The 26,825-nt window shown below is 44.1% G+C and overlaps 2 protein-coding genes and 1 long non-coding RNA gene across 4 annotated transcripts in view; 2 read left to right on the top strand and 1 right to left on the bottom strand.

Moving 5' to 3' along the window:
* LOC138064276 (uncharacterized) overlaps positions 1 to 19,963 on the top strand; it is a 39,506-nt gene extending 19,543 nt beyond the window's left edge. The window contains exon 5 of the long non-coding RNA XR_011137552.1: positions 16,639 to 19,963. This is a non-coding gene — a long non-coding RNA (uncharacterized lncRNA). The remainder of the gene's footprint in view (positions 1 to 16,638) is intronic.
* On the bottom strand, positions 833 to 23,703 carry LOC138064274 (DDB1- and CUL4-associated factor 12). The gene is made up of 9 exons (XM_068926052.1): positions 23,385 to 23,703; positions 22,141 to 22,395; positions 13,509 to 13,715; positions 12,164 to 12,224; positions 8,113 to 8,306; positions 6,969 to 7,034; positions 6,348 to 6,510; positions 2,485 to 2,669; positions 833 to 1,696 (listed from the first exon to the last, which is right to left on the bottom strand). The coding sequence occupies exons 1-9, from the start codon at positions 23,463 to 23,465 to the stop codon at positions 1,538 to 1,540; spliced, it is 1,371 nt and encodes a 456-aa protein (XP_068782153.1). The 5' UTR covers positions 23,466 to 23,703; the 3' UTR covers positions 833 to 1,537.
* Positions 23,704 to 26,207: 2,504 nt separating this feature from the next.
* Positions 26,208 to 26,825, top strand: part of LOC104151999 (ubiquitin-associated protein 1) — a 38,492-nt gene continuing 37,874 nt past the window's right edge. Inside the window, exon 1 of one of the 2 annotated variants that reach the window (XM_068925136.1) lies at positions 26,208 to 26,282. The gene's annotated coding sequence lies outside the window, so the exon portion shown is untranslated. Of the gene's footprint in view, positions 26,417 to 26,825 lie in introns of both variants that reach the window. The other variant, XM_068925135.1, reaches the window with a different exon arrangement.

The following is a 26,825-nucleotide window of genomic DNA, read 5'->3' as shown; positions in this document are numbered from 1 at the left end:
GGACTCTTGCTACTCTACCACAGTGGCTGTACTCTCCAGCTGAGACAGGAGAACAGAGCACGTGCCCCTGCCTTGTCTTCTTTCACAGCTTCAGCAAACTGCCCGTTTGGCACCCAAGCAGCCAAGGTACAGGCACATTTTCCACTCTGCCAGTGATGGGGGCAGGGAGAACACATTCATCCCAGAAGAGGATGGAAGCATCAATAACAAGCCCAAAGCTCCTAGTGCCTGCTAGAAGACCAGGAAGAGCACCCTGGAGCCTTGCGTTTCAGCTGAGTATTCAATAAGATCCTCCTCCTCTTTCAGGAATGCACACACCTATTCTCCCTATCCACAATCCTAGGTAAAGTTCAAGGGAGTCTGAATGCAGAATGAAGGCAGGGGACTCTGGGGAAAGGCTGAATATCTCCTATAGCAAGCAGGATGATAACAGATGCTAACGCAAAGATGAGCTAACGGCAAGTTATCTTGCTACATGCTAAGCTTCCAGCCTGCATTGGAAAGTATGAGATACACTTTTTGACCTTAGGGAAAAGAACAATTTATTTTTTCCATTGGTTTGCTAGAGGCACTGGTTAACAACTATCCTAACAACTAACCAGAAGAGCTAAAGTGGGGTTGAGAATATTTCCTTGACCCGGGACAAAAAAGATCCTGGGTTTTAGGCAGACTACTAGGAACCCATGAGCTGCCACAGCAGTGTACTCAGGAGCCTTAGCTCATCTGGAATATGGTTAGCTTTAATTCATTTATTGACAAGACAACTCATGTCCCTAGCCCCCATTTCCTCATAGCACCTCTGTAAGCCTCAACCTTCAGTTCTGATGTGATGTTGCCCTGCAACAGCCATGCTGCAGAACAAGCCTACTCTGAAACCCCAGTTGTGCAAGCTGATACCTGGGATAGGCAGAGAACAAACAAGATCAGGTTTTGCTCCTGGCACTGCTGAAAACTACAATTCAAATACAAATACACTGTTGAGATACACTTCTGTAGTTTGGGCTACATATAAACAGTGTCATTAGACTTGTACTTTTAAAAAATAAGATCAACTCAGGCCTCGGCCAGGCTCTGCAGATAAAGTAGTAGCTTATCTCTTATAAATATTTTTAATATTTTTTTTTTTTTAATTACAAGTAGTCCTCACTCCAGGTAATGTAACTGACAAAGTACCTGCACACACACAGCCCCTAGACTTTCACAGAAAGCCCAGGAGCAACCACTCTATAAGAAAGGAATCCTACCTCACGGCAAAATAGGGGAGGGGGCATATGGCCAAGATAGCCTAAATGTGGGGGAAGAGTCATTTGGAGTAAATACAATAAAAAGGGATTTCAAAAACCCTTCATATAAAGGATCAAGGAGGTTAAAGCAAAAAACTGGTTCAAAAAGATGTACAAAACTGTTGGAGACCAACAGAAAACTCTGCCAAAAAATAACTTGCATTTAAATCAGAAATCAATGGTATCACACAATTTCTTTGTTAAAAAAAGGAAAAGTGGAAATCTGTGTAGAGATCAGCTTTTGTAAAGAGTTATTAGCTCCAGAGACCAGCGTAATTCCCATGAAGTCCTGATGGAAGGGGGCCTCCTGCCACAAAGAGTTTCGTTCCAGACGAGTCGTAGCAGTGGGTGTAAACAGCATTTGGGAAGAAATTAATGTCAGAAAAATAATTCCTCCAGGTTTCATCATGATTCTGTTAAAGGAAAGTTCAGATTGTTATTGTTGCCAATAAAACCCAAACAAAACCCAAAGCTTTGTTTTGGGTTGATACTTCCCAAAGTATCTACCTAGATACTTTGGAAGATGCTTTCCAAAGCCTAAAAATATTAATATTCCTCGAAAACACCCTGATGCTTCAGACAGATCAATCTGAACTGGAAGATACCAGAGACTTCCTGAAGCTTTTTCTGAGCACGTTTACGCCACAATTTTTTTTTGGCCAGGATAGGGGAAGGAAAAGGTATCAAGTTTCATTAGTTTTAAAAAGTTACACCACAATGATAGAAAAGCCACTAACTGCTTAATGATAACATACAGGAATCAAGTGCCTGCCATGGTACTATTTCAAGAAGCTGTGATTTCCAAAACTGTACACAATTGTCTCCTTTACCTTGTGGACTATGTTAGATTGGCACTTTTTAAAATAAAGGACAATGTATTCGTACATGAGGTATTGAAAAATCAGAAGTCAGATTACATTCGGAAAGTATAAAGGTAATATTTAGTCCATTTATAAATCAATCCATGGGAAAAGAAGTTTTCGTGCCTTACACTCATATTCCATACACTTGCACACAGCTTTTGCAGAAAACATTTCTGCAAGAGTTCTTACTCTTCCTGATTACAGTTATCAGTTAGCCACATGATCACTGTTTTACTGGGACTCATTTCATACAATAGCTCCCATTACTGTAAATGGAACTAGTTCAGGCCCAGTAGCACTCTCACATAAAAGGACTCCTACAGCTACAAGCTACTCACCAGCCAACCTTTCCCAGTAGTCAACTTCAGAATTTCACTTCCTCCTAGTTTCTGCTTCTGGCCATAGCAGGCACGTGGAGGCTTTTCATCCAGGAACCTCTGGGCTCTGATATCATAAAACAATAAGGAACCTTGCCCTGTTCCCACCGTGATGATGTGCTCATAGAAGCTCACTGACCGAATACCTGTCGGAAAGAAAGGACATAAAATCCAGTGAAGAAGATGCGTACTCTGGCTCTGCAGTGTTGCTGCTTGATGTCTATTTCTCTTTAAGTGAAACTGCTTCTACTATTCCCTGCAGCACATAAGTGTCCCCACCACTATGAAGTAGTGCAGGTAAATCCCATTTATGCTACTGAAGCAGAAGGTCCAATTATATATACTGCTTCCCTTCTCTGCTGAGGCCATCAGCTACACGGATGGTGCATAGTAAGAAGCTTCGTTCGCAGCAGGCCCCAGCTGCGGCAAGTAAGCAAGGATCACGAGCACTTTAAGATCAAGAGAAGCTTTGTTCTGTCTATGAGAAGAGGCTCTAAGTGAACACACTATGAGAAAGTGCATGACAACACACAGCGGAAAGAATTTCATACTGGTTTCCCTCCATGAACTCACACCCCATCTACCTGCCAAACTGTGATAATGACCACGTGAGCAGAATTACTGTCCTAGCTGATACCAAGTCTATTTTGCTGATCAGCTGCAGGCAGGATAATTGTATGCAAGCATAACTGTAATAATCACTAGTCTCTTCCCTGCTCGGATAGGTCAAACTCTTAAATAACTTTGAGGCTATCGCTACTCAAATATTCTCAGGCAAGTGCACCTTACATTTTCATAAGGTGTATGTTTTGTCCTGCTTAGCACTTCACCTAGCAATGAAAAGGCTAGGTATCAAGCAATACCACGTTTCACCAGCACATGGGAAACCACAACAAGGTTCCAGTATAAGCAAAACTCTAGCACATTCCAGCTGATATATTAGGCTTAGTAAAAGGAGTACATTTGCTTTCACAAAATCTGCATCTGAATCCTCAACGAAACAAGGATCCTTCTAAAAGTCTCAGGGGGTTTCTGTATGTAGGAATTTATGATTTGCTAAAAGCCCTGTCATTTCTTCACTATTTACTGCACAAAATGTTTGTGCTGTGCGTACACTCTACCAAACTGCTCTTTTACACAGATTAGACCCCACCTCATTTAGGGTTTCTGGTGCCCGCACAACATGATGCAAGGTTATAAATACTGTTGTTACTCCAAATAAGACTAAAAACCCACTGAAACAAAGCCAAAGTAAGCATCCAAACAGGAGGCGAAAAAGTGAATTACTATGCCAGCTAAACCCAAATGCCAACTGCCATCACTATATTAACCAAGTGGTATTAAAAGTCACCAAAATTGTCCGATATTGGAATATATTCAGCAGGGCATGCAACTGTGAACATCTAAAAGGCACGGATGCAGTACCAGGGAGCATCCCACCCTCTTTAGACAGAGTCCCAACTAGAAACACATACTTCTCCTTCTACCTCCACAACCTGCTGTTATATCCACAGCCACGTGGATCTGTGACACATACTCTGATCAGGCAAGGCCCCACTGCTGTGCTTAAGATGCGAGGTAGGTCTTCGCTAAAATCTAGCTTACTGGGTGGGAAAACACTGTGCAAGTCTCGCACCTGCTAGATCTGGTGAATATAATTCAAGAACTTATTTCATTCACAGAACTGCAAAAGCATCTGAACAGGTCAGAGACATCTCTTTTCCTATCACAAGGGCCTGGCTCTGGCAGGCAAGCGCTTTCAGAAGGCTTTAAGCTGGTACAATCAGTGAGACCAGTTGCTTGAGCAAGAGGAAAATAGGCAAAGCTTGGTAGCAAAGTGCTCTTGATAAGCAACCCAGCAGAACGCTTGCTTAACAGAAACAGACCATGGATCTTTAAGATCAAAAAATTAACTGAAGGAATCAGTGACACACCCACTACTAAGAGGATGTTTAGAGCACGCTTTCAAGAACAGCACTTCTAATCAGTTCCTAAGAGGCTGAAGTATCTAGGATTAATCATTCACATCAAACTAAAAGAACAACCTGTGCCTACAGCTGATCAAATTAAGCCCTCCAACATACCCAGCACTGTACTATGTGAGACCTGGAATATTTAAGGTAGCAAATGGAGTCTCACTCTTGAGAGTCAGAGAAGCTATACGTTCCCCATAAGAAAGTGAAGATGCAGTAGCGCACTCTATCCAAAGAAAAGAGTTAGGCCCGTGCTGCACATGCTTTATCCGCTATGTAACACTGCTGCCTTCAGGATATAAAGTCATCACTGAAGTATGAAAGAACACAAAACAATGCACTGTACGTCAGCCAAAGAGAAAGCAAGCGCTCCTGCAGATCAAGATCTAGAGTTCAGAGCCCTGCTTTTTCACCTAAAATTGCTAGAGAAGGCAACGCTTAAAAGAGACACCAAAATGCATTAACTGCCTTTTTATATTACATAGAACAGCTGTTACAGTGGGGAACAGTGGGGAAATACCAGCCCCAGTTCACGTCTTAATAAACTACAACCTTTCTCTGGCTTGCTTTTGTGTACAATGACACTAATGATCTGAAGATAACGTGGACTTGCCACATTCATCAGGTGCATCTGGAAGAAGAAAGTACATAGTAACAGTTCAGAGCACTTAAAAGTCAACCTAGATTTAGTCCAACAATCAACAGCCTACTTTCTAGAGGTGCTGCACAGCACCAAGTCCCAGGGGGATCAAAACAAGTGGCAACACTCACCATCTTGGGAAGTAATATTACTTCAGTTCCTGCACCACAGCACCAATAATAATAATAAGAAGAATAATAAAAGTATGATAGTAAAAGTAAAGAGTAACAGGCTCCACAGTACCCTCACTGACAGTGGTTTGGGACAAAGACTGTTGCTGGCAAGCTGTCCAATTCTCATATTCTAGAAAATCCTCCCGTAAATGAAAGAAACGGACCCTGACATATCTATACAGCATTGCTCAAACTCCAGGAAAGTTTTATTCATAAGGGTACTAATATTTGTCTACACGCATTCCATTTTGGTAACTTGCCTGATGAAAAAGAGATGGGTGCTCAGAGCCTAGCTAAAGAAGGACTGCAACTTATTAGTCATGGATTAGTGTGGATTAAGTAGCAGATCACACCACAGTGCCTTTTCAGGCTTCAAAATAAAAGGCTTGGAGAGAAGCATACAGGACCATCCACCCTGCGAGCCCTCACACAAAGCCCTGGTGTATGGTTCAAGTGCAGAGTACATCCACATCAGAAAAGGAGAACAGAGCACTCAAATCTGCAGTGAATTTAAGATTGAGCTCTTGTATATTTGAGGCAAAAATACATTGAATACTGAAAGTCACATTCATGGCTTTGAAACTGCAAAGAAAGCATTTAGTCATAGCACAGACTCCCGATATGATAGCATAGAGCAGAAAATATTTTTTCTTCCATTCCCAGTGAAAAGTGCAACAACAGAAAATATTAATAGCGGTGCAAACACCGGATTTGCTTTCAAATGAAGCGTTAGTAACAAACTTAGAGAAAAGACAGTGGAACTAGAAAGTACACTTTCAAAAGTTCAGTACTGTTTGGATGGTGTACAATTTAGCTGGGCACGATGAAAGAGCTAATATTGTCTATCACCTGATTTCAGAGATGCTCTTAGTTTGCTTTAAGTAATATTGGTGTAAAAGCGAAACCTACACATACTACTGATGTTTTACTTGGTCGTATGAAAAAGCCTTCCTACCTATTAGCCCCTTGTCTTACTGCAGCCTTAAGTGCTACTTCTGCAAGCAAACTGTTTGAAGCACCATTTGAGAAGTTCCTTACCACTGCCTCGTTCTTTGGAACAGACGGATTTAACGTTGTGAGATGGCTGCCTTGGATCCAGGAAGGAGACATGTGCCTGTGATCCTACTGCATACACTGACCACTCCTGACCATAAGCCAAACACACGTTCTCCCTGCAGTATGGCAACTTTGTGGAAAGTAACTGGAAACACAAGAAAGAAAAATCAGTCTAATATTTAAAAAGAGCAACAAGTTAATAAAACAATTATATTAGCTATGGTCAAGGAAGTTGCAGAGAAAAAGCAAAATGCAGTTAGGAAAGAAGTTCATCACAAAATGAGGGAAAGGAAATAAGTTAATCAAAGTTAAACCAGTGCAACTGCCTTTATGAACACAGCTAATCAAGTGTTCATCATACTCTACAAAACAGTGAACTCCAGCTCACCCAAAATGAGAAAAAGCTAAGAGCACCTCCCATCTTCCAAAATAAGGGAACAGGGAGCTTCTCCTCAAGTTTAATTTTTAGGACACTTTAACATTAAGCTTAAGTATTTTACAGACACTGCTGTACATTCTTCAAGCATTTGAAGGAGACTGAAAGTAGAGAACAGCCTTAATTGCTAGATCATTCTTGAAATTTAACACCAAAAAGAAAAGTACCTTTGACAGTGTATGTTCTGCTTTCCAAAGATGAAAATATCCATCTAGGGACACAGCTCCCAGCTCCTATAAAAAAACCAGGAGAGTTACCTGCTGTATGATACATGTCCTTACAAACTCAGACTATGAGGCAGGCTGCATATTCCAGGCTGAACTCATCCATAATCCTGTACACAATTACTAAGAGAAGTTTTCATTTTATACTGATTATGATTGACAGAATGCAATATAGCACAAAGGTGCCAGGTAAAATAAGAGTCAGTAAAACAGTAAATAACCAAATAATAACTTCAAACAACTATATAAATCTAGTTACACAAACAATCAAATAATGAATCATTGCACAGTACAAACTAGAGCTGGCAATTCTCTTCAGCAGCTCCCATGCTGGTTCCTACTCTGAGGTAACCATTTATTTCCAGGCCCTACTCTACTGAAAATGCTAGATGAGGTCTGCATCACAGGGGAGATTCATTAATAGCTATAGTATAAAATAAAGCAGACAAAAGCACTGTGGCTCCTTCAGAAAGGACAGTCTTTGCTCCAAACCCTCCCTGTTCATTGAGGACAGAAACAAAAGTAGCAGAGAAAGAACTGCTGCTCCCACTTCCCTCAGTGGGATTCATCCCTAATAACAACAGAACATCAGCACAGGGGAGGTTCACATTCAGTGTTTGTCACACGCCAACAAAATAACACCAAACCAAGTAGTGGTGTCTGTCCTGTGTCAGTCACCTCACTTGCTGAGCAATCCAGTAACAATTCAGCCATCAAACCAGGAACTACCTGAATGTGCATTAGTCTTCATGAAAGTGGGGAAAGCACCAAGAGCAGGAGCCAAGCTGCAAGAGGTGTTCTCTCAACTTCTTGTAAACACCCCTCCCCTTACTCCCCCATACACGCACACCTAAGGTGCGAGACTAAAAGCCAAACAGGAAAACTGTTCCCTCTGATTCCACCCTCCCACCCCCAAGGTCTTCTCTGTTCACTTTGGGCAGAAACACAAATAGATGAAGATGGTCATCTGATAAGGAGGATGCGGAAGAATCAGGCTGCATCTCCAGTATATTTGACGTAAATCACTTTTTTAAAAAACACATATGGACACTTTTAGGACTTTTCTCAATCACCTTATCTTACTGACCTTATTCTTATTGTTGAAAGCCAATGCTCGAACTTTGCAATTGTCAGGATTGGTGTTCTCCTTGGGAATATCCTTCAGAGCCCTGTGTGTTATGTGGGCATAGACAGGAACTTGAGAAAGATTATGCCTGGCATCACTTTTGGACAGCACATCCTCTGTGACCTCCCAGAGACCCATCGAACCATCCCGGGAACCTGCATAAATAGCCCACAACAACATTTCACAATTTCTGCCATTAAAAATAAATAAATAAATAAAGAGAATCTGAAAAAAGGAAAAAAAATTAGTATTTTTATTGGTTTAATAAGAACTAACAAAAAATCTTACTAAGCTATGAGGTTCAGAGCATTGTGAACTCACTAAGATCTGCCAATGGCTACACGCCTTTTAAGCAGCTACAATCACCTCATCTATTTTCAAACTGACTAGCAGTCATCAGGAGAGGCAATCCTGTACAATCATCCTTACAAATTCACACATGGAATGAACTCAGAGGATGGCTAGAACAGCAGCTGTGCACATTTAGCCCGGCGTTCCGAGACTGAGATTGACCGAGCCCGTTCAACCAATGCAAAAAAGCTCTAAAAAACTCCCAATTAGGTTTTACGTCAGCTTTGGATCATTTGATTTCTATGCATGTGTATGTGTACACACTGCTGTGAATTGAACAGAAACGGCTAGTTTAAGCCACAATTCGTACAGATTTGGATCAAGTCTAATTTTAAAAGTTATTTTCCTTAAACCCATGCAACACCTTTTCTGAAAAAGGACACAATGCAGTAACTGGGGCCGAGCAAGCAAGAACTCATTTTATTTTTCTACTGATTTTGAAGATATTAATCCAAAATATGAATCAAGAGGAGTAACACTGGATGAAGAAAGCTGACCAAAGTCTTTGGTTGATAGATCAGCACAGGTTTAACCCAAGACCTAATATCAATCTGCTCTGGCATTTAGACAACTCACTTCCATTTAAGTCAGCTTTGCCGATCTGACAGGTACCTCAATTTCTTCTATATACAATGTGAAAAAAATATATCCCTCCTTTCCTCACAGGGAATGCCTAAGAAATATTTCCTGTCTTGAAGATGCTGGAAAAAACTAAATATCCATGTAAGCATCAGACTAAATGTACAGGTTTTGGTACATCATATCTTCTGAGAAATAAGCTGCAGAGACAGTTAAGCATTAAGGAGCCAAAACATGCTGTTGCAATACTGGTTGTCCAGCACAGCAGAGGTGACTTAGCCGCCGCCTCCTCCTCCCAGGTGGGTCCAGTCATTTGCCACAATCACCTACTACAGACAAATACAAAAGAGCTTCCTAATGGCACTGCATAGCAGCAGGTAGCACGTGACACTACATCCTGCCACCCAATTTACATGCTCATGGCTTTAATGGCACATAATCTTGTTTGCTATGGAGGCTGAACACTCAGCAGTAGAATTTCTAAATGCTTTAGGACGAAGCTGTCCCTTTTAATAGTCCTAACAAAGGGGAAAAGTCAGTGTATGCTGTTCAACTGGTTAGCCCTGAAGCCAAGGAGAATATCATTTGTTACCCTAGGCTCACGTCATCCTGGGAATTACTCATCCCATCTGATGTTTTTGCCATGAAAATCTTTTCGCCCAGTCAGTACAGCAACTGGCATTCTCCTTCAGTCAAGGCTGTTTTAGGTCCAGAAGTTTAATTTTATGCTTATGGAGTAGCTAAATTTGCTGCTGCACATTTTAGAAGCAGATCCTTGCCTTTTTCTTGTTGAAATTAACACAAGCAAGAGGAATAACCAAGCCCCTGGTCCTCTTTGGAGGTATCCAAACCTTTGAGAAAGTACAAATACCCATATGAGAAAACATACTGCCAAATCTCTAACCTCAGGCTAAATGACATGGCTCAGTGCAATCTGCCATGGGACCAGACGCCTCTCCTCTTGTGACGTTTAACCTGCCTCAGGTGACAAGAATTTGTCTTTAGTTCCTCAATTTAAATACAGATATTTGATAAATTCCTAGCCAGTGTCTTAAGTTCAAATATTTGCTGTTCCACACTTTCAGATACAAATGTAATTTCAACCTGAGGCAATAGAACAGCTCAGAAGTTAGTTGCCATTATTTCTTCCTGATTAGGACCATCAGCAAAGTTCTGAAGAACTCACTTCAGCAATCAGCCTTTCTAACTGCATTTAGAAGATTTTTCCCTGGTGTATCGCAAGTCTGGAGATTAGCAAGTACATCCTATCTGAAACTTCATACAGCATAGGGGACAGGGCGTTATTCTACTCACACTTCCATGCTCGAGCATACAGAAAACGTTCAGAGGAGCATGGCTCAATTTCACATACTGGGCTTCTCTATTCCATTGGGTCCTTATCTTTCCCCTGAGCACCTGTAATCTTCTCTAACTGTTCAGGCTTACTAGCAGACTTTAAATGATTTTGTTAATACAGATTTTAGTTTGGAGGCTTAGAAGGATCAGTATTTATATTAAATTGAAAAAAAAAATCAAGTCTCAAGAGTAGCCACTTTTTTTGGAAAAACTTACCAAATTAACAATTTAAGTTTTTTTTTAAATGGGAGTTATTTTTTGTCATCTGCAGTCTGACACCTCCCTGCATGGAGCACTACATGCAGTCAGAGAAAGACTAATATATTAAAGCAATTTATTAGCATATTGGTATTGTTACCTTTAACTGAGTAAATAATACTTTAATAAGTTACACTGTCAATCTAGCTACTAAAAAGTCAGTAACTGACCTTTTAGATTACAAGTTTCTGTACTAACTGCTGGAATAAATATATATACTTAGACAAATGGGCAGATATCGCAAACTGACTTTTCATTAATCATAGTCTTTCAAAGCATTTTTCAGGAAACCAATACTGCTCTGCTGAATTCTGAAATTATTAACTGTTAACCAATACTCCTCTTGAAATTCTTCCTCTTGTTGCAGAGTCATTAATTGTAACTCATTAAGTTTAGTGACCCTATCATAGCACCATCTATTGAAGAACAGTCATTTTCATAATAGGAAAAAAAAAATTAGGACCAGGGCCCTGCAAATAAAACTAAGTACCACTCTAAGACAGAGAATGGTTTAAACAGCCATGGTAGTTCCAAGTGGCTTTAAATGTAGCTGTACTCAAAACAGACCCCAAACAACCTCTTACAAATAGAATACCAGTCTCAGATACAAAAAAGATATATCAAGATTAAGCAACATACAACACTCAGAGCTTGAAAGTTCTGAACTGCAGATAGCGCACAGTAACAGGCTCCTTAAGATTTCACTTCTCATCCCCAGAAATGGCTCCATCCAGGGTCTCAGGGACTGTTAATCTTTTTTTTTTTGCAGTGGGAATGGTTATTTACAGTTCGAGGCATGCTTCAAGAAAAGAATCTAAATTAACTGGGCTTAAAGGCACTTTCTGCAGTGTGAAACACTAAAAAACAGCTTAGTGATGACATCGCATGGCTCAGACACCTGGGTTCAGATTCATCCCACTTAAGTTACTTAAGTTGTCTAATCATAAGCTCCCTTCAGACAGCAGAAAGAAATGGCATTCCAGAATAGAAATCAGACTGCGGGTGAGCTGAATCTCCCTCTAGAGGTACTTCTTTCCTCCCATTGATCAAAAGGAGCAAATATAATTAGGATCCCAAGAACAGTCATTCAACTGAGGTGGTTAACTGCAATGACTCTGAAGTGCTGGAGGGCAGTGCTATACTGCCCTCACAAACTAGAGTCCATTTAGGCCCAATCTACACTTCAAGTCCAATCACACCTTCATCTTGGTCCTATCATAGTCTGGAGATTAGGAGATAGGGATGGTATACTCCAACATATTGGTCTTGGGAGTTTTAATTTTGTTCCCCTTGCCCCAGCTCTACAATCACAGAAAATCACAAACAAAAGGGTTGGGGAAAAAAGATACTGCCACATTAATACCACTGTTACTCAAGCAAGCCTCCTCCTTATGTCTTGATTCATGTGCTTCCCTAAGAGTTATCAGGTGCTGCGCTTCACTATAAAATACTCCAAAAATTACTTTACCAGAAACAGCCATAGTATCACTGATCCATGCAATTGAAAATATCCAGTCCTTGTGCCCATCCTAAAAGAAAAAAAGGAAGTCAGATTTCCTGTGCCGTTATACTCTAAAGCAGTCTCCAAGACAACAGGTATTCTTTGAATAGAGTTTGATTTTTAGCTCAGAACAGGCATATGCAAACACATAATACAGATAAGACTTCAGTATCAGGCTGGAGCATTTTTAATATCTAAAAATAATTTTAGCTTTCTTTTTGACTTTGATTAAAGTGTATAATGTTAAGGAGTCATTATGTGATGGAAAAAACAGGCCTCTGACCAAAAAATGAACCGATCTCGATTCTAAGGAGTAGGATTTTCTACTCTGAAAGCAGCATTCTTCACTTCAGCAAATTAGTTGCATACTTTTGTTACCTCAAATATACATCTCCACAATAAAGAAGCAACCAAAATACTATTTACAATATATGACCTACAGAATAACAGCTCTGCAATACAAAGATAGTTTAAGATTAGCTAAAAAAAGATTCTTGAAAAATAATAATCAGAAACCTGTGGATAAAAGCATGAAGCTCTAGTTCTGTTTGAAAAGCTGCAAAGTCACAGTAGCATGCAAATGAATATAAACCTTCACAGTCAAGCTTTTCTGCAGCTGGTTATCTGCTTCCACAGAAATTCTGACCTCTGCCGTGGCAGTTAATGTCTACATGAAGCACTAACTCTAAAGGAAGGAGAAATGAGAGAGAAGGGCTTACAGGACACCACTATACTCAATTCAGCCCTTTTCTTTTCAAGGCTGGCTATTTTTAAAAAGCCTCATGACATCTCAAAAACACTCTGGTACTGCTTACATCAAACTGGCAGAAGCCACAGGGTTAGAACGAATCCTCAGAGGCAAATTCTGCCTTCAGAATAATACACACACAAGCCGCACTGGAGAAGGGGAAAAACTTGAACTTGTATCATTTTTTCAATTTCTCAAAAGAGCTTTTGCCCCGAAACTGGTTTTGTGTCTCAATTTCAAAGGTCACCATCACAATTAGACTTTACTAACATTTCGGAGTTTGTCAGTTTTTGATACTTAAAAGGAATCTTAAGTGGACCTAAGGCGGAGAGAAGAAATCGGACCCAGAACTGAGTGTCTTCTCATACATTTGTCTACTTGCTCACCCACATTTAAAAAAAACTTTCAGAAACCAACTTCATTAGGAATACTGTTTTCAGACTTTCAGAAATTCACTCTTGACTACAAGATTCCCAAATCCTAACCTTGCTCTGACCTTAGGCCCTTCAGAATAATAATTATTTGAAGCCACAGAAAAAAGTTTCCCCAGATACTTTCACTTACATCTCCCACACAGACAGGATCAAGTGTAGGCAGACGATAAATTGCAAGACTGTTGGGGTTGTCTCCACCTGTGGCCAGAAGGGTCCTTGAGGGGTTGAGCTCAATGGCATGAATACCACAGCCCTGCTGGTTCACCATGCCAGGTTCGCGATCTTTCAGAATAGGAATCTTGGTAATTTGACCAGTCTGGACATCTACCACAAACAACTGGAGGGAAAAAAAAAAGAAAGATGTAAGTCACCATTGAACAAAGATCAGAAGAACAAGGTAGTCAGAGATGTTCCCTAGACTGAACAACTACTCTTTCCAAATTCAAATCGCAATTGCTGCAAAAGTATAACAGAGGAAGAGATGAGTTCCTTCTTAAAACAAGCAAACTAACTTCACTTCAGTGTTTTATGTGAATGATCCCATTTGTTTTCACATAATGGAAGAGGAAGAATAGAAACTATATAATTCAGTAATTGTCAGGGGAGGTTTCCCATCTCACAAAAAAACTCAAATCTACACCTATTTTCTTGTTCAACGATGGAACAAAACAAAATTGTTTTCAAGTTTCCTCGAACAGTGGGAAAGATGAAGACCCATCTCAAAATGACCAATAAGCCCAAGAATCAATGCACTTAACACAAGTTTCCCACATCCCAGATAAGTTACTTACCAAGAAGTTTGCACTTTGACAAACCAACACCTTATTAATTAAGGTAACTGGAGCTTATTGTTTTTGGATTATATACAGAGAACAGTGACTGCATATAGCACTGACAAAAATATATACATACATACATATATCTATCTATATATATCTAGCTGCATACATCCTCCTGCAAAAGACTATAGCTTTCGGCAGAGAAAGCCGAAGTCCATTCATGGCGATTTGTGTGCTGTGCCTAGAACTATGCACCATCTTCAACCCACAGCTGATCTTCCTCTGTAATCGACAGCCTAGCACAGACAAGCAGATCACAGTTCATACAGTGACTGAAATCTGTTTTTTAGTATTGTTTTGTACACAGGTGTGGGGATCAGGCAAGAGCCTAAGTGTATCAGGAAGGTAGGAGAGAGGCGGTCTCACTTCTTTCAAGTCTCACAGCACAGCTCACTTCCTGAGAAAATGATGTACACAGCAGCCCCCTGCCCTAACCACATCCCTGAGAATTAATGTCTGCACTGCAAGAACAGCACCGTTACCTCTCTCTCCTCTCCTTTATCCTTCCTCTATGAGGGCATATCTTTATTCCTGCCTCAGTATTTCCTTCTAGCAGAAGCTCTGAAATCCCTCCCTCTATCCTCCAACTACTGGGGAGGGGGAAAAAAACAAACAATTCAGTACCTAAGGCTAAGGCTTGCAAATGTCATCTGCAGGTCCTAAAGCTGGCACCAGAAGTGCTAATTGGGGAAACACATCCACAGCTCAGGACATCCATAGGCTCAGGAAAACCATGCTTCACCTGTAAGCTATTCACACTTCCAAGAGTATCTCAACAGATATGAGGACTGAAATTTAAAAACCCCACACACTCTTCAGTCTGATATCATATGTCCCACAGCCATACATGCCAAAGGCAGGTGTCTGATACTAGGTTAAAAATCTAGACACACTCACAGTAATACAAAACTCATTGGATAAAGCTAAACTCTAAACCAATTGGACTGAAAAGTTAAAGATCTTAGAAACTTTAAAAGTTGAAGTGTCACAGACTCTCACACTTCTGCTCTGGATCTTCAACCTCAACGCCATTTTCCTACAACAACTTTCCACATTAACACATTCTCAGAAGAAGCAACAGGACACAACTTCCTGCAGCGCTTTCCTCTGCTCCTATCCCAATCTAATTTGTCTTCACCCCTTCAATAGCTTCTATCATTTTATTTTCTCCTCCAATCGCATGGTACTACCTTAACCAAAACTGCAACTGCTCTTCGAACAAGAAACTTCACATAGTTGAGGAACTAGCTCTGCAGTTTCAACCGTAAAGTTTTAAGCAGCAACTTCTCCACGTTTGGTAAGGAACTTAACTCACCATATGCAGTTTAAGAACAACAACCTAAGAATAAAATAAGTGAGTACTGCGTGAGTATGCTCTGGTTATTGCATCACCTGGGGCAGGACAGGAAGATCACAGATCACACTTGAAAGCTGAACTCCTCATTGCTAGGAGAACTTCCGTGTAAATCCAGCAAAAAGCAGCCCAACGGCTGTTCTTAACATCGTTCCCTTTTTCACTTAAAAGGGCTTAACAAGATAAGTTTCCTGCTAAGAACACAGAAAAGTGAACATCTTTCTAAGAGTATTAAGTACACTGCAATATTAAGTATGAAACATTTGATTTCTTTAAACAAGTTTAACCATTTATTCAGAACTAAAGCTCACAGTGGTATAAATCTGAAGAAAAAAACAGAAATTGACCTTCCTCCAAGCAAACTGGTAACATCACTACCATTGAAATAAGTATATCTGCAAATGACTCTAAAGCAGCCTGATCTCTGATATTCCTCAGAAAGTCCTGATAGCCGTATTATAAAACTAATCTTTATCTCAGGTGAGATTAAAAACCCTTCTTTGTTTTACTTCCTATACAGCGGGTTATTGGAACAGTCACTGAAACTTTTACTGGATGCAGGAAATGCCCATCATTTGGGCATATGCCCAATGCTCCAAGTAGCCAGCTGTGCATATTTATGCCTTCATTTTCTAGCTTTATATATAATTTGGTTCTTCCTGCCAGTAAGAGGTTTGCATGTCAGCCGTCAGCATGCTGTATGATTTGGTATCCAGGATTTACCAAGCAAGGAATGCTTTGGCCACTTGCCAGAAGTCCAGGGAACCACACCTCATTTGTGAAAAACAGAGCAGACTTCAGCTATCTTGTTCTCTGCTGGACAACCTTGCTCTAAAAAGGAAACAGGCTGAATGACCTGATTGAGAGAAATCCATCTTCAGCCCTTCTCTCCTGTTTTTTTTCCAAGAATTCAGAGGTACAGCCTGCAACAGCTCTATCACCCAAGGATCAGAGCAGACAGGCATGGTTGGGGATTACATCTGTCACAGCCAAAAGTCTTTATGATTTGGCCATACTCTTCACACCCCATGAGATTACCGTGTACTTATTTGTATTTTGTATTGCAGCAGTGGCGAGAAGTCCTTTCAGCAAACGGATCCCATACAATGACTGAGACGCTGTCCCTTTATCAAACTGCTTACAATCAAGTCAATCAAGAAACTGCCTCCACTTCATAACTTAGAAACTTGGTTAAGCCAGAAGTAGGGAATCAAACATCTGAGGACCAACAAAAAAATCTATCCTTCTCTTCATATATTATATGGAGTACTGACTCCAGGTCAGTTAGCCAAGCTCTTCCATCAAGTCCATTTTTCCTTTTCTGACCTGCATTTCAGGGACAACAGCTGAGGAAAAAAGCAAAGCTACCAATTCATTAAATATAACTGTCTGACTTTTACCAGCATCCTTTTGATTCAAAGCATTTGACTAAGCAAAGCAGCACATAACATTTCTGCATGTGCTTTCATAATATTACATCTAATCAATCCATTTCTACTTTGGAAAGTGTTCTGGGCATACTGTTATTCATTTCAGTGAGAAAAAATAAAAAGTTTGAGAGGCCTGATCTTCACATGAAGAGTAAGATTTAAAAAAAAACAGGCCTATGAAATGTCTCTTCAGTGTAGCACATAAGACTATCGGGTGTCCTCTGCTGCTGCCCCTGCACACAGAACTGCAAGCTGCCCTATCTTTTAGTTGATAGGGCAAATCAATCAACAACAAAGGGTGCCACCCTGAGGTACAGTATGTTTTTATTACACAAACAGGATGGACTTGGATTTACAAGGCACAAGAAATGCACATGATACAAACTCTTGAAGAAGAGCTAATGATACATTCTGTGCTCCAGTTCTTCAGATACTGCTCTCATAGAAATCAAAACCATTCTAGTTATTCACATGTACATTTTAAAGAAACCCAAAATAAATATATTGTCTTGCTAAAAACAGAGTCAAGGAGAGACAAACCGGGATGCAGTTTCACAACCAGCTTAAGCCAATCTTCAGGAACCCACATGCTTCTCCCCCAGTCTCACCAACCAGTCCCACCACCTTTGTGACAACAACTAATGCTCAGGTACCTTTGGGGTCAGCTAGATCATATCTCCGCCTTAGGTGAAAACTAACCCTACAAGAAAACTTGTCTGAATACAAAGCAGGAAGCTGATCCAGCTGACTACCCAGCCGTGTGAGCATCAGTGCCAGCAGAGATGAGCAGGTGAGAACATCCTGTTCTGCACCGACACAGCCCTCTAGACCAGCTGAAGCTGATCACAAATTTCATCCTCAGCCAAGCTGGAAAACTACCTCAGTGTTCTCTTTCAAACTCTTCTTTGCTAACAAACAACAAAAACATGACAATGCTTACAGTGTCATTACACTAATACCATTGCTAGCTACCCTGAGTAACATTGTTTGATTTTTCCGATTTCTAAGTCTTGTCTTTTATTCAGATTGTAAACACCTTCAGGTTCTATGTTTGTAAAATGCTTGGCATAAGGTTCTTCAATTGTATGCCAATAGAGATTCATTAATATATGCCAAGCCCCAAAGAAATATTGACTCTTTAAAGACTATGCTCTCAAACTGGTATGACTCCTCTCCAGCAGAGATCAGAACACGCACTAATTTTAGCACAAAATCCACTTACAGGTTGCTGAGTACAGGTGGCTCAAGTGGGTAATGGTCTTATACCCTCCCCGCAAGGCTCCAAAGGAAAAAAGGAAACGATGACGAATGTAAAGGAATATCTAAGAACGGAGCAACAGTAAAAGCAGCCAGAGAGCTGGCTGACTCTGAATGCAAATTCCCAGAGAGAAGACAGTGCAATCAGGCACTCCACCTTGCTATCAAACTCTCAAGCACTGCTAGCTGACAGGCACGCACTTTGATGTTACTGAATTTGTTCACAGCCAAAACCACATGCATCAGTTTTGATTTGCCTGGCAGATAGTTAGCACATGTTGACAGAGGGCAAAGGATGGAGAAGTGAGAGACTTAGTCTGCTAAAGGGCATCTCTGCCACGCACACCATACCTGGCAAAGAAACCGACAGACTCAAGACCAACACAGGTATCACGTGCAGCTGACAGAAAACCAAGTACTCCTGAGACAAGAAATGACACCGGCCTATTTATTCAAAAGCCACTGAAAGAAAGGTGAGCAGAGGTGTCAATTACAGGTGTCAGAGGTTTATTTACACTGAGTTTTGGTCAGCGTTCAGTGAACTTCGAGTAGAGTTACAAACTGGGGGAACGTGACTTCTCATTCCCTCCCTGGTATCAGGAAGCAAGCAGCCTTCTAGATTCTTCTTATCACATGGGCAAAAACTTTTAAGATACTTTAGCTTGCAAAGCAAATAAATCACTTTCCCTACACAGACTGCATAGGCACAGATGTAAGAATAACTATACATCATATTCTCACTACTACAAGCCCCAGGAGTACAAGACTAGATCACAATTGCACGACATGCACAGAACAGACATGGGATCTCAAACAAATTACAGCTCTAGGCAGAAACAAGAGCTGGTGAATTACAACAGGGCATCGAGGGCAACATATGAATCTATCAAGGACAGAAAAGGTGTTAGCTGGCATCCAGAAAGCAAGTCATTCATGCCTCGGAAGAGCCATCTGACAATCTGCACAGAGCAGATTTTTAAACACAAATAAACCTATCAGGTTTGGCAGAAAAAAGTGTTCAGGAATATCAGAGTCCAGGCAACTGGAAGCTATTAAGTTTTTGGTATTTAGGGAACGATGCACCACTCGTGTTTTCCCACCCTTCACCTTCACGATTAACCAAAAAATTATGTCTGAATACAGACAAAGAACTGAGGGAGGTAAAAAAGCTACAAAATATTGATTTGAACTTCTTTTCAGGAGAAGCAGCTTTACCCTCCGCTGTTCCCTGCAGTAGAAAAACACTCACAATGAAGTTCAACAACCCATGTTTAGCACTTTCTTTTGCCATAAGCTTGCCTCCCACATAGTCTCAAAGTCTCTCTGCAAAGTTTGAACAGAAGACTCATCACAGACAGTATCTTCTCCAGAGTCTTCATGGTATCAGCCTTTGATATTTCGATACTGTGGTGACACGCACCCTAGACATCTGCGCCTTTCACAGGTTTGCCTGTTCATTAATTTGTTTTTCAATAACGTTAAGAAGCTCATTGTATATAAGAACAACAAGATTCTTGCAACCAGTAATCTGCCTCAGAAAATCCCAAGTGATTGCGTCTGAAATGTTAAGACACTTAACTGTTTCGATAGGTACCATAATTATAAGTCTAGAAGTAAAAAAGCAGCTTTAAGAAACGTAAATTTGTTTTACAGCTGGTCAACTGCGAGCACCAGGATCTACTGAAGAATAAAGTTATCTGACCTACGTAATCATATTCAGGGATATTTAAGAATTAAAAAAGTCACCCCAGGTAATTAAACAAACAAGTTACTATACTCAAAAATGAATAATTGACAGAAAGCTCGATATCCTTTCAGTGTTTATGGTGACCAGCACTGTTAAGTGGCTAAAAGTAAAGCTATTCCTCTTATGACAACAGTATACTTTCCTTTTGTTATTAAAAGGAGTGAACACCTCTGGCACAGCATAGCTAAAGGGAATTTATAAATTAAATACTAAAAGCTCTCAGTGCCACATTCAAGCTTTGATTAAAATAACTGCTACAGTTTATATTTTTCTGTTGCATTAACCTCAATTACATGCAAGTCTCAAACCCCACTGAAGTCTACCAAGTTGTTTCAGATTTACACCCAATGAAAATACCACAACTTCAGTGTATGAGACTCAGCAAAGGAATTCATCTTTATTATGTTGCTTACACAGAAGATGAGAGAGAAAAAAATCTAATAATTAGAGTGTATTGTTAAAATGCAGACATAAAGCAGCCAAGCTAAAGCTATTGTAGTATTCTTAATGTGTGCATACACTTCCTCAGTGATGAAGTTGGCTTCTTTTGTAATCATTACATTTTGCTTAATAAAAGGCAAGGTCCACGCCTGACTAAGTTTAGGTATTTAGCTGCAGAAACATACACTTCATTGCACTGTATGCAGAGGGAACAACAATATGATTCAATCCCTCTTCAGTTCTGTGATTGTTTGGTCACAAATAATTTTCTGCAAGGTTGCGTTAACAATACACTTGCCCATTTATCTTCACTGTAGCAGTGATGGAACTAAAGAAGTTACAGAACACAGCAAAATTGTTGCAGCCCTATAAAACAAGCAATGATCTTGCTAAGGTAAGCAAGATTTTGAGAGCTTGTGTTCCAGCAGGAGTTTGTCTCCTGTAAGCTATTTCATGAACAGCGCTGGCTGCTGACCAGCTGAGGTGACAACCATGCGTGAATAAAGAAGGCAGTGAGCTTCTACTTAAGGCTTATTCCTGCTATAAGACTGTTTTGTTTGTATAGCTAGGCCTTGCTTCCTATTAAGAGCTACTTCAAAGCTTCCTGCTGTGTAACTGAATAATTATATCATATCCGAATTGAGGAAAACACTGCTGCCCTTTACAAGTCACACCACGGAGCACAGCTTCAATGTAAAAAAAACTTTAAGGCAAAGAAAGAAGCACATAAACTTATAAACCTTGAGGTTTATGAGCTGCTTCATCTATGCATTTCTTACAATACTTGATTCATTTCTATGACACTAACCAACTTGCAAAAAACAAGTGTTGGACTTTGCACTAATTCAAACAGAACTTCACACGTGAAATTCCAGCCTCATCCAGTGAAACTGGGCTACTAGCTCTAGAGAGAATGTTCCCTAGAAAGTATGATCTCTTCCATTATTCACATAAAACATTACTGAGACAAAATGAAATACGCCCTAGGTCCAAAACATCACTTCAAGAACCTGAAAAGGCTTCAATTTTTGTTAAAATAAACCAAGATAACAGAATTATTTGAAAATTGAAAACAGATTCAGAGGGGGGGAAAAAATCACAAAGTAAACAAGCAAAGAAAAATTAGGAAAATGGAATTAATTTTAAGTTTACAATACTTTAAGCAAGGCTGAGGAGTATCTGGAGTTTAACCATGGTATTTAGTTTTGTTGTACACTTTTCAAAGCCATCAGCACGGAAAATACACAGTGTGCAAGACTGAGCATTAAAAAAACAGTCTTATTAGCAGTTTCTGTAAGGCACTAAGCTGTCACTTACAAAAACCAACAACATTCATTAGCTCTTCCATTTGCAGGACAAGATGAAAGATTCAACTCCACTGTTACCCTCCCATCCCTCAAATAAAAGTAAATTGCTCTTTGCAGATTAGAGAGGTGTTGGATCTAGGTATAGGCCTTGCATTTGGGTTCAGAGCAATCTGCTTAGTGCCATATGAGAACGCCATTTTCAGATGAGACTGGGTCATAGTTAAGTATCACATTCATTCAAAATTAATTACGCATGATTTTGACTCCACTCGTAATTACTTCCTAATATTTCCCTTGGCAGTCTACATATTTTGAATATGGTAAGCATCAAGGGGGAAGTAGGGGAGTAAGTAAGAGAGGAGAGAGAAACAGAGAAGTTGCACTTACTGTGTTGCATTTTGTCCCGCACACCACTTGTCGGTGGTTCAACCACTGGGAGGCAAACACTTTATTAAGAGTTCCAAGATGAAATTCTCTCTCCTTCAGGAGACTGGGAAGCTGCTGGGCTGCATATCCATGCAACAAGCGGTGGTAGCTGGACTCATTCTGCATCCTGACCTCTCTACCTTTCAGGTAGTACACTAGAGACCTTTTCACTGGGGGGAGTCTTTTCCTTTTGTGAACTGAGTGATCCCACCCATACTGTGAAAAATAAACATGGAAATTAGATAGAGCAAGTGGAACAAATCTAAAATAGCACCCGCCCAAAATCAAAGACAGATTTTTTTTGAGTAAACGACTAAAGTCTTCCAAACGATCCACAAAATATCATAAAAGAAAAGTAACGTAGAGATGCTGGTACAGCCCTCAGTAACATTATGAAATGTAGCATGAATGTTTGCTCCGAAGGTAGCCCTGCAGTGACATTACAAACAGTCTACACGAGTTCTGCACGCCGCGGTCCTGCTGTTGAGATGCAGGATGCTTAAGGAGGCTTATTTAGAGAGGAGAGGGCAGCTCGAGCAACCCCCCGCCGTGAGCTCAGCCGGCGCCCCGGCCCCAGCCGCTTTGGGGTGGGGACGGCACCAACGGGGCGCGGGACCCGCCCGGTACCGACCCCGGAGCCCAGCGGCCTCCTGCGGCCCGGCCTGGGGTCGCCCCGGAGCATCGCGCACGGCTGCGGCCGGGCCGGGGGGAGGCTCAGCCCGCGGGGCAGCGGGGACCGGCCGGGCCCCGGCGGTTACAGCCCGAACGACTGAACCCAACGGGAGCGGGGGGGGGGGGGGGGGGAACACACGACCGAGCGACGACGCCCCCGAGCCCTCCCGACGCGGTGCTACCGGGACAGGGAATCGGGGGGGGGGGGGGGGAAGAGAGAGGAGGAGGAGGGCGGAAAGCTGCCTGCTGCCCTCCCCCCCCCCCCCCAACCGGGGCCGCGACTTCCCTCCCCCTTTCCAGGGCACCTTCTCCAGGCAGCAGCGCCCCCCCCCCGGCACCGGGGCAGCCCCCCTCCACCTTGCCCTTCCCCAACCGGGCAGCAGGACACCCCCCAGTCAGGGTCACCCCTTCCCCTCCCCAGGCACCGGGACAACCGCCTCCCCCCGGCCTGGTACCGGGGCAAAACCCTCCCCCCCGGCCCCTTCCTCCCCTCCCCTCGCCAGCCACCGGCTCCCCCTCCCCCCCGGGCCTACCTGCTCCCCCTGGAGCCCCCCGGGCCCCGCGGCGGCCGCCGCCGCCGCTTTCCGCTTCCTGCTAACTGTTTTCCGGGCCATAGTAGTAGGAGGAGAAGAAAAAGGAGGAGGAGGAGAGGCCGAGAGCCCGGCCCGGGCCCCACATGGAGCAGGAGGGGGAGGCGGCCGCCAGGGGACGGGGCATATAAGTGCGGGGAGACGGGCCCGGTCACTCTCTCCGCCGTAGGCCCCGCCGACCGCGCTTCACGACATTTTCCCCCTCCCTCCGGATTTTTACGACAGTCGCGGGGCAGCTTTACGGCCGCTCCCCTCCCTTCGCGGGAACCCCGTTTCCTAGCAACCAGAGGAGGCCGGGCGCCGAGCTGGCCCGCCCCTCTGTGGTTGCTAGGCAACCGGGGAGGAGGGCGGGGGAGGCGGGGGCCGTGGCGGCGCGGCGCCCCCTGGCGGCGGGCGGGCGCGCAGGCGCCTCCCGGCGGCCGCCGGGACCTGGGCGCCTCCCGCTGCCGAAATACGCCGGTTCCCGCCCAAATTACAGTTTCCGTTTTCTGCCCGGGCGCCCCGGGCCCGTGTTCCTTCCCCCCTCCCCCACGGGGGTTGGCCCCGCTTTGCACCGTCGCCCGCCACCCATCACACCCCCGGCCTTCCCAGCGCTGCGGCCTCCTCCTGGGCCTCCTCCCGATTGCTGCCTCCCAGCCCCCGTGGGGAGCGTGGAGGAGCCGTACAGCACGCTTTAGGTTTTTGCAAATTTATGGCGTAAGGAATAACACGCGCCACGTGCCAGGAGGTACGGCTCCGGCAGAAGCCCCGTCCTCTGCGCGTCCCCTTGCACGACACCCGTGCGGACGGCAGCGGCAGCCGTCTCTGCCTCTCCTCCCCCAGCTAACGAACGTACATCACGGCGTGCTGCAGAAGAGCGTACGATACTTTGGCCGTCCTGGAGAACAGGTCATCGATCTCCCCAATTTTACAGGTGGGGGACACTGAAATGCGCTTCCACGTTAACGTACTTCAGATGACTTGATACGCTGAGACAGTAACAGAGGCGAGGGAAGGAAAAAACACGTATCTGCACTGTGAATCGTCCGCCTTCGGTGTCATTTCCATCAATCTCTTCAAGCCTGCAACCCAAGAATGAAAATTACCGCTGAATCAAAAGGGGAGCTGGGCAAATATTCACAGCTTTGCATATGTTTGCCCTTTGGGATGCTATATGTAACAATAGCTATTGTACTATCTATCCACCCAGCCTCAATTGTTTTTTCCACTTCTGGCTGTCGATCCTACTGTAAGACTAAACTGGAGTACTTCATTGTGCATCTCTCCTGAGAAGTGGCAAGAACGGCCTGTCTTCTGTTAGCTTACAGATAAAAGGCAGATTAAGGATTTTTGAAGCCCCGTTCAACCTAAAAAAAAAATCCTAAATGCATCATTTTCCTTGTATGCACAGCAAATGCACTGTAAGATGTGTTGTCAGTTTAAGGACAGGACAGGCTCCGGCTGGCTGTTTTCTTCATATATTTGTTTTTGAGCAACCAAAGCTCGCACTAAGACTCTTGCTGCAGTAATGCCTGGAGGGCAGGAACAGGCATTATTTTGGCAGCCGTGCTGGGGGTGCGAGACAAAAGGCAGTTACGTGGTAACCCCGCGAGCGAGAGAGGAGTGGGTTGCTGCCGTAGCGCTGGGGAGACGTGCGACGGGTGCCGTGGTAGCTCAAAACTGCAGAACGAGAGGCAGCCCGTGAGGGTATTACTGTTGGTCGTTAACACGTGCAATAGACCTACGTTTTCGGTCTCTCCTGTGGGAAAATCGGACGGCAAAAAGAAAGCTCTGCCTCTCCATCCTCCTCCACCTCCGTCACCCAGCCAACGGGGCTGACGTCTGGCCTGGGCTCAGCCTGGCAAAACTTCGGCCCAGATAGCGCTGAGAGGGTCCCTCGTACCAGCAGAGAGCCGAGCTAACGTCACCGGGGCTCCCTGAGCGAACACAAGGGTCCAGTGTGCGCTGCCTGCTCCAGGGGGATGAAAGGGCATGCCGAATATTTGTATTTAATCGTACTCCTTTAAAACTGACGGGGATGAACGTGTACTTATGTGCGTGTTGTTCCTATGCGCTTCTTTTTTATGCTCATAAAAGTGAAAACTAGAGTCGGAACAGCCCAAACCCAATCATCTGAACGCCTCTTCGGGGAGCAGGAGGTGGGGGGGAAAAAAAAACCCTAAAACAGCTGCCTCCCATCAGGCTATTACGCTATTTCTTAGGCTGTCAAAGATAACCCCAGACTACCAGGACTTTCAGTATCGCAGTTTTGCAAGTGACGCTGCAGAGGGTAGAAAAGGGAGAGGGGAAGAGAGAGAGGGAGAGGGAGAGGGAGGGAGATGGGTGAAATGCAGGCAAACTGCGAAAAAGCCAGCTCCTGAGCACTCAAAACCCTCCGTTGCCTCAAACCACCGGAAACTTGTGATTATTTTTCCTGATATAAAAGACATTTATTTCATGCCATTTTTTGTGTTGTCATCTAGCAAAAAAAAAAAAAAACCCCAAACAAACAAACAAAACCAAAAACCACCCTCCCCTTTCGTCCCAGCCCTAGCGGGGGCCCTGCCGCCTGGTGCACACGGCAGCGGGGAAGGGGGCGGCGGCGGCGGGGCCCCTCCGTGACGGGACGAGCCCCCGGGACCAGGCCCCGCCGCCCCCCCGTTGCCAGGGGGACGCAGCTGCCCGCCCCGCCCCCCGCCGCCGAAAGGGGCGGGGCTCCCCTCCTCGCCTCGCCCTCCGCCCCGCCCCTCAGTCCGAGGGGAGGTGACGTCATCGAGAGCGCCTCCCGATTGGGCCGACGCGGGCAGGTGACCGGCGCGGCGTGACGCCAGCGCGTCGCCGGGGAGGCAAGGAGGAGGGCAGGTAAAGAAGATGGCGTCGCCCGGTCGCGGGGCTGGTGGTGGCGACGCTGCGCGGGTTTCGTAGGGCAGGGCGGGGGGCAGTGGCCGTGGGGACAGCCGGAGCCGCCAGCCGCGGGTCCGGGAGGCGCCGCGCAGGTATCGAGCGGGCACAAGGGAGGGGGGGAGGAGCCCTTTTGGTGTGCCGGGGTGGGGTGGCCGGTCCCGGGGGCCTGGCGGGGCGGCCCTGCCCTCGCCGGAGCCGGGGGGCTCCCGGCGCCCCCTCGCGCGGGCCAGGCCGGGGCCCGGCGGCTCTGCCGCGTCGTCCGGCCGCGGTGTCGCAGCTAGCTGCCGCCGGGCCCTCCGCCCCGGCGGCACCGAAACTTCACCGCCGCTGCTCGTCCCAGGTGGGGCGCCGAGGGGGCGCCGCGCCCCGTTGCGGTTCAGCGGCCCTGAAGTCCCGGGGCAGGCCGGGCCCGGCGCCTCCGGCAGCGACGGCCGCTCGGCCGGACCCCCCGCCCCCGGGAAGGGCTCGCGGGCTTGGCGGGCTCCCATCCCGGGAGGGCAG

The sequence above is a fragment of the Struthio camelus genome, chromosome W (genome assembly GCF_040807025.1).
Source record: "Struthio camelus isolate bStrCam1 chromosome W, bStrCam1.hap1, whole genome shotgun sequence".
Lineage (NCBI taxonomy): Eukaryota > Metazoa > Chordata > Aves > Struthioniformes > Struthionidae > Struthio > Struthio camelus.
The sequence above is the reverse complement of the archived record's forward strand: the minus strand, read 5'-3'. Positions and strand labels throughout refer to the sequence as shown.

Bases quoted from the DNA above. Each gene is read 5' to 3' on its own strand.
- LOC138064274 (XM_068926052.1), bottom strand. From the start codon at position 23,465: ATGGCCCGGAAAACAGTTAGCAGGAAGCGGAAAGCGGCGGCGGCGGCC. The intron at 13,716-22,140 runs GTAAGTGCAACT...TTTTCCCTCCAG, and splicing joins GCGGGACAAAATGCAACACA to TTGTTTGTGGTAGATGTCCA. The intron at 2,670-6,347 runs GTAAGGAACTTC...TCTTTCCGACAG, and splicing joins TTCCAAAGAACGAGGCAGTG to GTATTCGGTCAGTGAGCTTC.